General features: G+C 44.3%; 1 protein-coding gene across 1 annotated transcript in view; it reads right to left on the bottom strand.

Moving 5' to 3' along the window:
• The window catches only part of LOC145343990 (lysine-specific demethylase 7B-like), a 115,296-nt gene that overhangs the window by 19,360 nt on the left and 79,258 nt on the right, over positions 1–16,678 (bottom strand). Inside the window, exon 17 of the mRNA XM_080190598.1 lies at positions 3,926–4,131. Coding sequence (XP_080046724.1) covers positions 3,926–4,131 — 206 coding nt within the window. The remainder of the gene's footprint in view (positions 1–3,925; positions 4,132–16,678) is intronic.

Genomic DNA, 16,678 nt, shown 5'->3' with positions numbered 1-16,678 from the left:
GCATGGTTGCAGTCTGGGACAAACTTCCTGAGAGTATGGTCTTGCAACTATGATCAAAATATTCAAAAGTATTGCTAACTGAAAAGAGAGAATGTGCAAGATTACGGTGATAGAGCAGGGGAGTGGGACTTAGAGTCAGTGCAGAGTTGCTGGTCACTGTAAAGATTCTGTTACTCTGTGTTGACCAACTCTGATAGTTGGCAGGAAAGTCAGCATGATGCATGCTGGGCGGCAGGATGGCTGGTCAGATACAACGTTCCACTTTTCAGTTCACTGATATGCATCAAAGAGGTGGCAAATCTTCTGATGGGATGGCAGGAAGTTACTGATACCTCATGGGGCTAGGAAGTTCTGTCCCATATTCAAACAGCACTCAGGCAGACATTCATTCACTGCAGGCCATGAGTGCCAGATAATACATCAGGGCTGGCCCTAAAAAGAAACACTCTCTGGCTCCTAAGGTCCAGCCCTGAGGACTCTCCTCCAATAACTGTCCTGGCTGGAAACAATACATGTCTTTTAACCTGTGCTTAACCCTCTCTCCATTCACATTGTCTGTACCTTTAAGACTTGATTACCTGTAAAGACTTGCATTTCAACCATTACCTTGTAAATTGAGTTTGTATCTTTATATGTCCTGTTTGTGAATAGACATCCCACTCACCTGATGAGGTCGCAGCATTCCGAAAGCTAATGGCTTGCACTACCAAATAAGCCTGTTGGACTGTAACCTGGTGTTGTGAGACTTCTTACTGTGTTTACCCCAATGCAACACCGGAATCGCCATGTCATGACTCTCCTCCAGGAGATTCCAACCCCTCCTATTACCACTATCAAACATTCCTGTTACCCTTGACCACACTGTAGTTCATGCAGATGTTCCTGTGCTCCCCGTCCTCTCTTCCCTTTAATTTTGATGGCCATATGTCCTTTGTTGATCCTTCATTTGCACCCTTACTTTGAAACGCAATCCATGAGACCATCCTATACATAGAACACTACAGCACAAATAGGCCCTTCGGCCCACAAGTTGCACCGATTACATCTATACCTACCAAGCCATAGAACTGTCTGTAACTCCCAATCCCATTAGATCCCATATACCCATCCAGAAGTCTTTTAAAAGACCCCAGCGAGTTCACCTCTACCACCACCGAAGGCAGCCAATTCCACTAACTCACCACCCTCTGAGTGAAAAACTTACCCCTAACATCTCTGTACTTGCTTCCCAGCACCTTAAACCTGTGTCCTCTCGTAGCGACCATTTCAGCCCTGGGAAATAGCCTCCGAGAATTCACCCTATCTATCCCTCTCAACATTTTATAAACCTCTATCAGGTCGCCTCTCCAGGGAGAAGAAACCTAGCTCCCTCAACCTATCTTCATAAGGCATGCCTCCCAATCCAGGCAACATCCTTGTAAATCTCCTCTGCACCCTCTCAATAGCTTCCACATCCTTCCTGTAGTGAGGTGACCAGAACTGCGCATTGTACTCCAAGTGGGGTCTGACAAGGGTCTTATACAGTTGCAGCATTACCTCCCGACTCCTAAACTCAATCCCTCGATTAGTGAAGGCTAGCCTTCATTAATTGCCTTCTTGACCACAAGAAGGATCCAAGATCCTTCTGCTCTTCAACACTGCTAAGGCTCCTACCCTTGATATTGTACTCCTGCATCCCATTGGTCCTGCCAAAATGGACCATTACACGTTTATCTGCGTTGAAGTCCATCTGCCACTTCTCTGTCCAGTCTTGCATCCTATCTATGTCACGCTGCAACTTCTGACATCCCTCCAGACTATCCACAACACCACCAACCTTCGTATCGTTGGCGAACTTACTAACCCATCCCTCCACTTCCTCATCCAGGTCATTTATGAAAATGACAAACAGCAAGGGTCCTAGAACAGATCCCTGGGGCAGTCCACTGGTGACTGACCTCCATGCAGAAAAAGACCCATCCACAACCACTCTCTGCCTTCTGCAGGCAAGCCAGTTCTGGATCCACAAGGCCAAAGCCCCTTGGATACCATGCCCTCTCACCTTCTCAAGAAGTCTTGCATGGGGGACCTTATCAAACGCCTTGCTGAAGTCCACGTAAACTACGTCCACCACTCTTCCTTCGTCAATGTGTTCAGTCACATTTTCAAAGAAAATATACCTCATCAACAACCCCCCCACTCCCCTGCAACAGTAACTGTGCTCTCTGCTTCCCAGTATCATGCCTCAAACTTCCACGCTCAAATAACAGTTGATAGACCGTTGCCTTACACAATTCTATGCACAAACATCACTGCCCAAAGATGTCTCTGCCATTGTCCATGATTGGGACCAAGACATGCATAGCAATGCAGAGCCCTTAAAAATGGCCCAGGCTATGGGGCCTCATTTCCCAGTCGCTCATGCATACTCCTGTCCAGTCTTTCACCCATCTCTTCTATTCCTTGGCCCCTTACCCTATCTCAATCCTACCCTTTCCCTCTGGCCTTTCTCTACAGCCTAAGAAACTGTATAGAAAGCTGGTTAGGCCACATTTGGAGTACTGCGTCCAGTTCAGGTCGCCACACTACCAGAAGGATGTGGAGGCTTTAGAGAGAGTGCAGAGAAGGTTTACCAGGACATTGCCTGGTATGGAGGGTCTTAGCTATGGGTAGACTGGGGTTGTTCTCCCTGGAAAGACGGAGAATGAGGGGAGACCTAATAGAGGTGTACAAAATTATGAAGGGTATAGATAGGGTGAATAGTGGGAAGCTTTTTCCCAGGTCGGAGGTGACGATCACGAGGGGTTACGGGCTCAAGGTGAGAGGGGAGAGGTATAACTCGGATATCAGAGGGACTTTTTTTTTACGCAGAGGGTGGTGGGGGCCTGGAATGCACTGACAAGTAGGGTGGTGGAGGCAGACACACTGGCATCATTTAAGACTTACCTGGATAGTCACATGAGCAAACTGGGAATGGAGGGATACAAACGAATGGTCTCGTTGGACCAATGAGAGGCACAGGCTTGGAGGGCCGAAGAGCCTGTTTCCTGTGCTGTACTGTTCTTTGTTCTATAGTCCTTACTCCTGCCTCCATTTCAACCTTACCCTCTGGCCCACCTGGTCCTGCCTCTTGTCTCACTCCCTGATTATGCTTCCCACACCAATTTACATCAGTAGCCGTGTGAAAGGAAGGCATGGATGAAGCAAGGTTTGCCAAGTGCACAGCCGTTAAGAGCATTTTAATTAGTTGCAGGCAAGGAAGGTAATTTGGACAGGGGATGTGATTCTTGAGAGTTGGCCTTTTAATGAGTATTTCTGAGAAGCTAATGAATGCAAGTGTGATTTTCAACATTCAACTCGCTTTTAACCCACCTTGAAAGTCTGGAGAACAAACTTCCAAACTAATTTTGTCGGGAAACAGATTTCTTTCATTCACATCATGCTGGTGGAAGCAGAGGGGTCTACAATTTCTCCCCATGTTTCTAGTACGTTTCTGATAACCTCTTCCTCTCCCAATTAGTACCTCCTCTTCCAACACAACCAACACCACCCCCTTCCTACCTCTATTCACTTCCAATCAGCATTTCCTCTCCCAAACAACCCTATCAGGAACATGTGTCCCCTTGTTGTGCCCCACCTCCTCATTCCTGGTATTGAGCAGACATTAATTCCACCAGACTCTAGTGGATGAATCAAAGTCTTAAGTCCACAATTTCACTGGAAATCTGAATTTCTTAGCAGGAACTTTCCAGCTGTTCTTGCCAATAGGGTCTTCTGGTCCCGCTTACAGTGACCCCTGCCCCACCACGCCAGATTCCTTGTGCAAAGGATGCAAGCAATGGGAAGCCCATTGACAGTCGTAGGACTGGAAAGTCCCATCCCTCTATACTGTCTTTTGTTATCATGCACATGCACTTCAGGGATGTGGAAACAGTGAAATACCCACCATGCTCTGATTCTGTGGAACATGGGTTCAGTTCTCCTTTTTCTCGCCTATTAGTTCTTATATCTTGATGTGACCTTGGAAGGTTCCGTTTATCCATGCTGTCATTATTCTTTCTTCGGTTGTTGCGCAAGTCTGAGTACTGCAGGGCTGCCATTGATAGCATGTCCTGAATGGTCTCTGCTGTGCTTGGAGATGGTGGCCATTCCCTGAAATGCAGCAAGCAAAACTGTTGACTGTCAGCATTACTTCCGCTTGGCAATCAACCCTTCCATAACTCTACAATGAAGAAGACTGAATCTCAAATAATGATGTGGATATTGAGGATATCTATGATGAAACAAATGTGTTCATCCCTTCATTCAGGGCTTTGATTTAGGATTGAGCTCCAAAATCCAAGGGATATCACCAAAGTATTATGCCAGGAGATAAAGATGGGAACAGAAGTACGCATTCAGCCTCAGGTAAAACCAACCCATTTTATCATTCAATTTCAAACTTTGAACACAACTTGAAACTGGAAAAGTAATAAAGCAGATTACAATAATTGATTTCAAGGCGTAGGGCCCGATTTTACCATCGTGTTGTGCCCGTTTTTGTGTGTGAAAACTTGGTAGAGTCGGGGTGAGGTGAGTAACGTGATTCACGCTCGCCTCTGCGCCAGTTCCCCCTTTACCAAGGCCCAAAAATGGTCACGATCGGGACTGTGCCTGCGTCCATTTAAGTGGACTTAATGGGCAGCACACCGAACTTTACCAGCACTTCCCCCTTTACCGCCACGTTTGCCCATCCAGAATTGGCATGAAACAGACATGCTCCATACAAGTCCGACTCAGGGCGGGGAAGTGGGATCCGACGGCTCTCTGCTTGAGATCAGTTGGGGGTGGGGGGTTGAAAGGGGGTCTGCTGCCACTCTGCCTGCGATCTTTGGGAAGGCGGGAGTCCGCTACCACACTGACTGTGATCTGTTTGGAGAGGTGGGGAGGAGAAGGAGCCTGCGATTGGTCTGGGTGGTGGGGTGTGAGAGGGATAAGTGGATCACTAATGTTGTGGTGATGGGACATGCCTGCGGGGCTAGGGGGAGGCATTACCCAGCCCGGGAGCGATGTGGAAAGGGAGCAGCATTCTATCTTTTTTCCTGTGCACGCGCACTTGGAGGCACCGATCAGAGCTCAAGGATTTCAAGCACGTTAAGCTCCGTCCACAAGCTTGCGCAGCGGGATTCAGACTTGCTGATATTTTTTCAGACCAGATTGCGTATGGGGCGCCTCAAAATATGTCTAAAAATCAGACCTGAAACACTCCCAGTTTCAACTCTGCCCAGCACTTAGAATCAAAATGGTAAAATAGGGCCTGTAGACTATGACATGAACAAACACAGAAAATTTAGCAATAATGTAGTCCTTTCTGTTGGGAAGAATGAGGTGAAGCAAAAATAAATTAAATGGTACAATTTTTTTTTAAAGAGGATGCAGGAACAGAGACTGTGAATACATATACCCTATCTTTAAGGTGGCAGGAACACATTGAGAAATCTGTTAAAAAGTACATGGATCCTTGGTTTTATGTGCTGTGTATTTTTAAGACAGTACAGTGGCAGTAGTTAGCACTGCTGCCTCACAGCACCAGGGACCTGGGTTCAATTTCTGGCTTGGGTCACTATCTGTGTAGAATTTGCACGTTCTTCCCATATCTTGTGGGTTTCCTCCAGGTGCTCCAGCTTCTTCCCACAGTCTAAAGATGTGTGGGTTAGGTGGATTGGCCACGCTAAATTGCCCCTCAGTGTCAGGGGGATTAGAAGGGTAAACGCATGGGGATAGGGTCTGGGTAGCATTGTGGTTGGTGGAGACTTGATGAGCCAAATAGCCTCCTTCTGCATTGTAGGATTCTATCACTTTATGAACAAGGTACATAAATACATAAAGAGCAAAAGTAAAACTAAGGAAAGGGCCAATTCTAAAAAGGAAACGGCTGTGTGGACAGCCAATACCTGGACATGATCCTGAATGAATCTTTGCATCTGTTTTCAGAAACGAGAGTAAAAAGAGAAAGAATAGTTAGGAATGAAGAGTGTGATATATTGGCTGGAATAAACAGTGAGGAAAGAAATATTATAGTGTTAGTATCTTTGAAAGTGGAAAGTAGGCTTGGATGAAATGCATCTCAGGCTGCAAAGAAAAGCAGGGAAGAAATAACAGGTGTAGTGCATCTTGGTTGCTTATGGAGGTGAGTACATAGGAACATAAGAATTAGGAGCAGGAGTAGGCCACTCAGCCCCTCAAGCCTGCTCCATCATTCATGGCTAGTCTGATTGAAACCTCAACCCCACATTACTGCCTACCCCTGATAACCTTTCACCTCCCTTGTAATCAAGAATCTAACTTTGTGTTAAAAATATTCAAAGACTCTGCCTCCACTGCCTTTTAGGGCAAAGAATCCTCAAGATTCATGACCCTCTAGGGGGAACTGAGTGGTTTAAAACCACAGAACATAGATTTAAATGTAGTTAGAATGATTAGAGTGGAGTTGATTAGTGAATTTTACATCCAGCAGGTGGCATGGATCTAGAAATAACCACCCTGCAAGTGTAGGAGAGACAGAAATCGATTCAAGAACTGTTTCTTCCCTGCTGCTATCAGACTTTTCAATGGACCTACCTCGCATTGAGTTGAATTTTCTCTATACCCTAGCTATGAATGTAACACTACATTATGCACACTCGCCTTTCCTTCGCTATGTATGGTATGCTTTGTCTAGAGCAAACCAGAAACAATACATTTCACTGTATACTAATAGATATGACAATAAATCAAATCAAAAAACACTGACCATTTTTTTTTAAGGTGGTGCTATCAACATCTGTAGACCAAAAAGTTGGAAGATGGAATTAGGCTGGATAACTTGTTCTTGACCGGAATGAAGATGGGGGATTATCTCTATGATTTTATTTTTCCTATTTTCCATGTACAAAAACCATAAACTTATTGTGGCCACCTCTGGGCACATCAGGAAGGCCCTGCAGAGAGTACACAAGACAGGCTACTGAGTGGGTAACAAGATGGTGGATTGAGAGGAGTGGAGGGAAGTGTGAAGTTCTTCATTTTGATCTTAAGAACAGAAAAGCAGAATATTTTTTAAGTGGTGTGAAACTTGTAAGTGTTGGCGTGCTCCTGTTGGGGAGGCGATGGCCTAGTGGTATTCTCACTGGACTATTAATTCAGAAACTCAGTTAATATTGGGTTCAAATTGTGCTATGGCATTCAGAATCTACCGATGACCATGAAACCATTGTCAATTGTCCGAAAAACCAATCTGGTTCGCTAATGCCCTTTAGTGAAGGAAATCTGCCGTCCTTACCTGGTCTGGCCTACATGTGACCTCAGAGCCACAGCAATGCTGTTGACTCTCAACTGTCCTCCAAGGACGACTAGGGATGGGCAAGAGTGGCCAGCCAGCAACACCCACATCCCATGAATGAATTAAAAAAATAGAATAAAAGCAAGGAACACAAATGGCATGTTGGTCTTTATGGCAATGGAATTGGAGTACAATAGTACAGGGCTTTGGTGAGATCACATCTGAAACAGTGTGTTGTTTTGGTCTCCACACTTAAGAAAATATATACACCTAGGTTGGGCTGGATGAGATGCTCTTTCAGAATGTTGCTGCGGGCTCAACGGGCCAAATAGCCTCCTTCTGCACTGTAAGAATTCTAAGATTCTAGGGATTCTATAGTTCAATTGTGGGAAGAAATTGGTGGAAAAATAAAAAGAAAGTCATAAGTCTTCCATTGGCATATAAATATGAAAACAATAGTAAAAGTAAGTATGAAACCAGAGTCGGGACCAAAAAAGAAATCTAACCATTGAAGCAGAGGACATGGCTGAGAAACCAAATGTGCACTTTGCACCCATCAAGTTACCAAAATCATTGTCTTAACTATCTACTATTTCACAATGAATGGGCTAAACACAGAACGTTTTAGAAAAGCTGGCTGAACCTAAAATTGACTTTTTAAAAATTCATTCATTGGGATGTGGACATTACTGACTGGGCTAGCATTTATTGCCTATCCTAATTGCCTTTCAGTCAGCCATGTTGTTATGGATCTGGAGTAATTTGTAGGCCAGAACAGGTAAGGATGGCAGATTTCCTTTTTTAATGGACATTAGTTAACAAGATGGATCTTTCTGACAATCAAGAATGGTCATCTTAGACTTTTAATTCCAGATTTTTGTTCAATTAAAATTTCATCATCTGCTGTGGTGTGATTTGAATTCGAGTTCCTGGGCATTACCTTGAGTCTCTAGATTATTAGTCCAATGACCAATATTACTATGCCACTGCCATTAAGTCACCAGAACTGGATGGACGCATCCAAGAATAGGAGACATTGCTAGGCATGGGCTATAATCTTCCATTCTGCTTTCAATATAGGGTGGTGTCAGAAGACTGGAAAACTGCAAATATTACACTATTTTCCAGAAAAGGGTGCAAGGGCAGCACAGTGACACAGTAGTTAACACTGATGCCTCACAGTGCCAAGGACCCAGGTTCAATTCAGATCTTGGGTGACTGTGTGGAGTTTGCACATCCTCACCATGTCTGCGTGGGTTTCCTCCAGGTGCTCCAGTTTCCTCCCACAGTCCAAAGATGTTGTTAGGTGGATTGCTTATGCTAAATTGCCCCTTAGTATGTAGTTAGATGGATTACATATGGGAAGTGTGTGGAGTTAAGGGGAGAGGACGTTGTAAGATACTGTCAGAGTTGGTGCAGGCTTGATGGGCAAATGGCCTATTCTGTGACATGAAATATAAGGATTCTATGACGGATAAACTCAGGAGTTCTGAAAAGTATTTAGAATCAGTAACCCAGGACAGAATTGACAGTCACTTGGACCAATGTAGATTAATTAATGAAATCCTACATTGATTTGTTAAAGGCAAATCATGCTTCCACTAATTTATGCCTTCTGATGAGGTGTCAGGGAGGGCTAATGAGAGTAATGCTGTTGATGTGACATAAATGGATTTACAAAAGGTATTTGATAAATTAGCACATAACAGGCCCATCAGCAAAGTTGAAACTTAGGAATGAAAGGTACAATGGCAGCATGGATGTAAGAATGGCTGAATGATGGGGAACTGAGAATCGTGGAAAATAGTCAGAGTTATACAGAAAAGACCCTTAGGCTTATTGGGTCTACACTGACAATAACTACGAAGGCATGTTCATGCTAATCCCATTTTCAAGCACTTGTCCCATATCCTGGAATGGACTTGCTAAAACCCTTTCTCTTCCTTATCCAGTCCTGAACTGTCCTAGGCATCAGGGGTTCTCTGAACATATCACTCCTACGTCCCCCCCCATACAGGGAACATGTTCGACCCTAGTTCCTTTTTATATGTCCTCCACTGTAGTTTCCCGCAAAGAACTGTTCCCAGTCAACTTTGGCAAGATCCTGCCTTATTTTAATAAATTCTGCCTTCCCCCAATCCAAAGCAGTCTTTTGCAGCCATCTTTCTCTTTCTTCACAACAAACTTGAATTGTACAGTGTTGCCATCGCTATCCCGAGAATGCTCCCCCAATGCCACATTGAACACTTGTCCAGCTTCGTTCCCCAGAATCAGAACTCATCCATCTCTTGTTGGCCCTTCTACATATTTGCACAAAAACACCCTGAATACATTTCAAGAAATCTACCTCGCTAAACCCTTTACACTATGACTATCCAAATTTATGTTGGGAAGTTGAAAACCACTACTATAATTACCCAATTCACAAAATCATAGAATCTTACAGTGCAGGAGGCCAGCATTTGGCCCATCAAGTCTGCAACGACCACCATCCCATCTAAACCCTATCCCCATAACCCCATTTGGTTACTCACCCTAGCCAGCCCCCCTCACACTAAGGGGCAATTTAGCATGGCCAATCCACCTAATCTGCACACCTTTGGGCTGTAGGAGGAAATCGGGAGTGCATGGAGGAAACCCACGCAGATACTGGGAGAATATGCAAACTCCACATAAACAATGACCCAAGCCAGGAATCGAACCCAGGTCCCTGGGGTTGTGAGGCAGCAATGCTAACCACTGTGCCACCCAACATTGTTCTGACACACCTCAATGAACTGTTTACATATCTGCTCCTCTATTTCCCACTAACTCTTTTGAGGGGGGGGGGGGGGGGGGGGGGGGGGGGAAGAAGAGGGGCGTTGTCTGTAATACAAATCCAGTAATGCGCAGCTGTCCCCTTTATACTCCTAAGTTCTACCCACAAAGCCTCTTTGAAGACCCTAAGTTCAGAGAATCCTAGATGTCGTGGACAATTCAGGGCTGGATAAGGAAGAGGAGAAAGGCTTACAGAGAGTCTAACTGGAGCAATTCAGCCGCACCGCTAAAGGAATATAGGAAGTGCAAGAGGGAACTTAAGAAAGCAATTAGAAGCACAGAAAGGAGCATGAAAAACCACTTGAGAACAAGATTAGAAAGAATCCTAAAATATTCTATAAACACATTCAGGGGCAGAAATTAACCAGGGAAAGAGCAAGACCCAACAGAGACCAAGTAGCCAATTGCCACTGAAGCCACAGGACATTGGAAAGGTGTTAAATTAATACTATTCATCTGTCTTCACTCAGGGATAGGAGAACAGAAATACAGAATTCAAGAAGAGGCTGAGGAATTTTCACTATTTGACACAGGAAATGAGATGGTATTGGAGGCTCTGATGAGCTTAAAATAGACAACTCACCTAGCCCGAATGAATTGCATCTCAGGCTGCTGTGGGAGGCAAGGCAGGGAGTTTGTGACACATTTTTAATTCCTCCCTGGCCACAGGGAAGTGCCAGAGGGTTGGTGGATGGCTAACACTTTCAACAAGGGTAGTAGAAATGAATCAGGAAATTGCAGACGAGCGAGTCTCATGTCAACGGTAGAGAAACTAATGGAGGAAATTCTGAAGGAGAAAATTAATCTCCACTTGGAAAGACATGAGTTAAGACATGAGTTATGGATAATTTTTCAAACATGTGATCAACTGTGTGGATGAGGGAGTGCAGTTGAGGTAGTTTATATGGATTTTAGATTGCCAGCAGAGAAGGCACCTTTCCATTTCAGCATGAAAATTCTTCATGTATGTCTAGTCCCTAAAAAAAACAAGACAAATCCAATCTGGCCAATTACAGTCCCTTCGTCTCAAACAGAAAAATGATGGAAGGCGTCATCGGCAAGTTGCACTTACGTAGCAATAACCTGCTCACTGATGCTCCTAACTTTACTGCAAGAAGTCTCACAACACCAGTTTAAAGTTCAAAGTTCAACAGGTTTATTTGGTAGCAGGAGCTTTCAGAGTGCTGCCCCTTCATCAGCTGAGATAAGGAGCACTGCTCCTTCATCAGTGCCTCACTTGATGAAGGAGAAGCACTCCAAAAATTTGTGCTACCAAACAAACCTGTTGTAATAGAAGTAATCAATGTCTGGTCCGCGAAACAATGCCTCCTAGATCACAGAATGTTAACAGGGCACTCAATACAATCCAAAAACACATTAAAGATTCTTCAACACTAAAACTTACAAAGCCCTATTTGCGTATGTACCAGACTACATACATAAGCAAACAAGGTGATAAAAGCCCTATTTGCGTACATAAACAAAGGTATACGTGCCAAACTGCACAAGCAAGTAAATAAAGGTGATGCACAGTAACTCACGTAATCGCGTGAAGTACTCGGGAACAGCGCGTGAACACTCTCAGGACTGTCATTGATTGGATATCAGAGCAGAGGAATGAGCCTGATCAACTCATTCCTCAGCCTTTAAAAAGGGGGATTCCCATTGTCTCGGTGGACGCTCAACCGTGGGATAAACGCTCATCGCCCGGTCGTTATCGGGACAACGTGTTGGTCCTTCACCGAGACTGAAATGGGCTCCCCAGTCGTTGGAAGGATGAACATAGAACATAGAACATAGAACACTACAGCACAAACAGGCCCTTCGGCCCACAAGTTGCGCCGACCACATCACCTACCAACCTACAGACCTATCTATAACCCTCAATCTCATTAAACCCCATATACTCATCCAGAAGTCTTTTAAAAGACCCCAGCGAGTTCGCCTCCACCACCACTGACGGCAGCCGATTCCATTCACTCACCACCCTCTGAGTGAAAAACTTACCCCTAACATCACTTCTGAACCTCCCTCCCCGCACCTTAAATCTGTGTCCTCTCGTAGCGACCATTTCAAACCGGGGAAATAGCCTCTGAGAGTCCACCCTATCTATCCCTCTCAACATTTTGAAGACACAGTCCTGATGGTAAATATACGTAACTCTTCTTCTTAATACCGTCTGTAGACTGTAATTGTAGCTGTTCTTCTTTTTGAGTGCTTAATACTATATGTATAATGTAATTGTATACCATAGATAAGTAAGGATAAATAAAGGTACGAAGTGTGAACCTAATCTTGTTGTATACCGAATCATTCTCTCACTCTCTTGAGTCTCCTGCAAAATTATAACTTTCGTACCATAACACCTGTTGTGGACTTTAACCTGGTGTTGTGAGACTTCTTACTGTGCCCATTCCAGTCCAACACCGACATTTCCACATCATAACTTTACTGCAGAAAAATGAACAAAAGAGCTGAACTAGTGGCAAAGTAAGAAATGACATCAAGGAGTTGCAAATGGTATGAAACACTGCAGGCATCAGCAAGCACCTCCATTTCTGACTTTATGATGGCAATTTAGGTTGGGCCCAAGACACTGTAGTCTGGAACTCCTGGAACTGGCTTCTAATATCCACAAGCATCTTCCTTTGTGCCAGGTATGACCCATGGAAAGCTTTCAGAGATCCCCATTAACTTAAATTTTGTTAGGGCTGAGCAGCAAAATTAGGAATTTTGTTGGGGATAGGGAGTGGGAGGGATTGTGGACACTGCAGACCCAATGGGCCGAATGGCCTCTTTCTGCACTGTAGGGTTCTATTATTCTAGGGCTCCTTGGTGTCATATTTGGTTAAATACGGCCTTAATGTCATCCCGCATTTCACCTCTTCAGTTCAACCCTCTCCTGAACAATCTTTAGAGCCACACATTAACTGGAACTGGGAATAATTTAGAGATTATGACCTGGAGGTTCTCCTTTTTTAAACTTGCTCCCTGACACTTTGAATTCCATTGAAGGCCCTTAACCTTTTCACCTTTTGTTTGTTCTGACTCATACCATAACGTCTGGCTCCACCCCACCCTCCCACAAGATATTCTGCATCCTCTCAACCCATGTCCCTCACACTCACAACTAGGAGATAACACACCACACAGGCCTCACGTCAACCGTAGCAGGTGCCTTGGATCCTATGTCCTAAACATTACAGCTGAATGGATTTCACATATTAGCAAGGAGTCAGAACCACCCAACTGTCCCCAGCCATCAAATCCCATTATTGCATTTCCAAACTTTGTCATACTCATATTGTGGTTCTTTGCAATGCGAGGCTTTAGGTTGCACTGCTTCAAAGTGCCATTAGTTGCACTGGTAATCAAAGCTGAATACAGATTCAAGAGTGCCACATACAGGATTCTTGACTGTCCTTCTCTTTAGATCAATCCTGATGGCCATTTACTTGATAATATGAACTCTCTTCCACTGTGAGATGGCCATTGTTTGTCAGTGCAAGCTGAGAGGAGGACTGATTTGTGGCAGGAGTGTGAAGGTAAGCGATTGACTATTTTTTAGTTTTCTGCAGGGTTTTTTTTTAAAAAAGTTACTTTAAAAGTAAAGTGGAAGTTGGCCACGGGATGACCTGGGAAGGGTTTTTTAAATAAGCACGCTAGGTTTAAAAAGCAAGCCGCACCATACAGCGGGCAGCGTCAGTAGCAGGCAGTGGAGTGAGCAGGTAGCAGAGTGAGAGCTAAAGGGCTTTGGCTCATCAGGCTTAGGTGGAAACAGGCGAGGAAAGGTAGGATTAATTCTTAGTTTGTAGAAACTTAAACTAAGTAATTAAGGATGGAGGGTCATGTGATGTGTTGTTCCTACATGTGGGAGCTGGCGGACCCCAATGTGATTCCCAGTGAGCATGTCTGCAGTAAGTGTTGGTTGCTTGAGGAACTCTGGCTCAAGGTTGACGAGCTGGACTCTGAGCTTCGGACACTGCGACACATCAGGGAGGGGGAGAAAGAGTTACCTGGATGATGTATTTCAGGAGACAGTCACACCCCTTAGACTAACTAATTCAGCCAGTGATCAGGGACATGAGGCAGGAAGTGGGATCCAGGAGGTAGAGTTCCAGGAGCCTCAGTCCCTGAACCTGTACAACAGGTTTGAGATTCTTGCTCCCAGTGTGGACGGGAATGAGGACTGCAACAAGGACGAGCAAACTGACTGCAGCACCATAGTACAAGGAGCCGTTCAAGTAGAGGGAGAAAAAAGAATGTAGTAGTAATTGGGGATAGTGTAGTTAGGGGCATTGACACTGTTCTTTGCAACCAGGTTCGAGAATCCCAAAGGTTGCGTTGCCTGCCTGGTGCTCGGGTCCAGGACATCTCATCTGGGCTGCAGAGGAACTTGGAGCAGGAGGGTAAAGATCCAGTTGTCACGGTCGACGTAGGTGCCAATGACATAGGTAGAACAGGAACAAAAGTTCTGCTAAGGGAATATGGAAAGCTAGGAGCTAAATTAAAAAGCAGAACCAACAAGATGGTAATCTCTGGATTACTACCTGTGCCACAAGCAAATTGGCGCAGGGTCAATAAGATTAAGGAGGTAAATGCGTGGCTCAAAGATTGGTGTGGGAGGAATGGATTTGAATTCATGGGACATTGGCACCAGTACTGGGGAAAATGAGACGGTCTTCGTGTGAACCGTGCTGGGACCAGAATCCTGGCAAATCATATAACTAGACCTGTAGATAGGACTTTAAACTAAATGGGGGGGTTCAGTGGTATGGAGAATTACAAAATCAAACGTAGAGAGGGTAAGAGTGTAGGTTAATGATGACGACATTTAACTAGTTAAAGGAGTCAAGGGCTCAGGAGAGGTTAGTAACGTTTCCAGACAATGTAACTAGGACAGAGAGTATAGAAGGTGGCAGGAATCTAACCTCAGGCAGAGTAAAAAAGGTGACAAGCATGGGAAGGGAAGTGGTCAACACAGTGCAGGGAGATGGTCTGGGGAAGGATAACCAGTCTGCGACAGGAAGGGACAGCGTGTGCAAACAAAAGAATGCACTAACAAATCATGTCCAGATAAAGGCTAACATAAAGATACTTCACCTGAATGCACGTAGCATTCGAAACAAAGAGAATGAGTTGATGGCACAAATGGATACGAATCTAGTGACTGTTACAGAAACATGGTTGCAGGGTGACCGGGACTGGGAACTGAATATCCAGGGGTATCAGACATTTCGGAAAGATAGACAGGAAGGAAAAGAAGGCAGGGTAGCTTTGTTAATTAAGAATAACATCAGGGTGGTAGCGAGAGACGATATAGGCTATAAGGTGCGAAATGTGGAATCAACGTGGTGGAGATAAGGCATAGTAAGGGGAAAAAGTCACTGGTGGACGTGGTCTATAGGCCCCCAAATAATAACTTCAAAGGTGGGACAGGCTATAAACAAACAAATAACAGATGCATGTAAAAACGGAACAGCAATAATCATGGGGGATTTTAACCTGCACATTGATTAGTTGACTAAAGTCGGACGTGGTGGACTTGAGGAAGAGTTCTTAGAACGCTGTCGGGATAGCTTCCTCGAACAGTATGTTACAGAACCTACGAGGGAGCAAGCTATCCTGGATCTGGTCCTGTACAATGAGACAGGTAAGATTAATGATCTCCTTGTGAGGGATCCTCTTGGAATGAGTGATCACAATATGGTTGAATTTCTAAAACAGATGGAGGATGAGAAAGTAGGGTCCCAAACCAGTGTCCTCTGCTTGAACAAAGGGGAGTACGATAGGATGAGGGCGGAATTGGCTAATGTAGACTGGGAGCGCAGACTAGTTGGTAGGACAGCTGAGGAACAGTGGAAGATTTTTAAGGAGATTTTTCCTCAGTACTCAGCAAAAATATATTCCAGTGAAAAAGAAGGAATGTAAGAAAAGGGATAACCAGCCATGGATAACTAAGGAAATAAAGGAGAGTATCAAATTAAAAACGAATGTGTACAGAGTGGCCAAAATTAGTGGGGAACTAGAAGGTTGGGTAAGCTTTAAAAAACAACAAAGAACTACTAAGAAAGCGATAAAGAAAGGAAAGATAGATCATGAAACTAAACTAATACAAAATATAAAAACTGATAGTAAAAGTTTTTACAAATATATAAAAAGGAAAAGAGTGGCTAAAGTGAACGTTGGACCCTTAGAAGATGAGCAGGGGGATTTAATAATGGGAAAATGAGGAAAGGGCCGAGGCCTTAAACAAGTTTTGTGTGTCAATCTTCATGGTAGAGGACACAAATAGCGTACCAATAATTGACAGTCATGGGACTGTAGGGGGTGAGTACCTTAAAATGATTACTATTACTAAAGAGGTAGTGCTTGGTAGGCTAATGGGACTAAAGGTAGACGAGTCCCCGGGTCCAGACGGAATGCATCCCAGGGAACTAAAAGAAACGGCAGAAGTAATAGCAGATGCATTAGTTGTAATTTATCAAAATTCGCTGGACTCTGGGGAGGTGCCAGCTGATTGGAAAACAGCTGATGTAACGCCACCATTTAAAAAAAAGGAGGTAGACAAAAGGCAGGTAA

Source organism: Carcharhinus amblyrhynchos, chromosome 6 (genome assembly GCF_965287045.1).
Source record: "Carcharhinus amblyrhynchos chromosome 6, sCarAmb.v2.hapA, whole genome shotgun sequence".
Taxonomy (NCBI): domain Eukaryota; kingdom Metazoa; phylum Chordata; class Chondrichthyes; order Carcharhiniformes; family Carcharhinidae; genus Carcharhinus; species Carcharhinus amblyrhynchos.
This window is presented reverse-complemented; position numbering and strand designations above follow the sequence as displayed.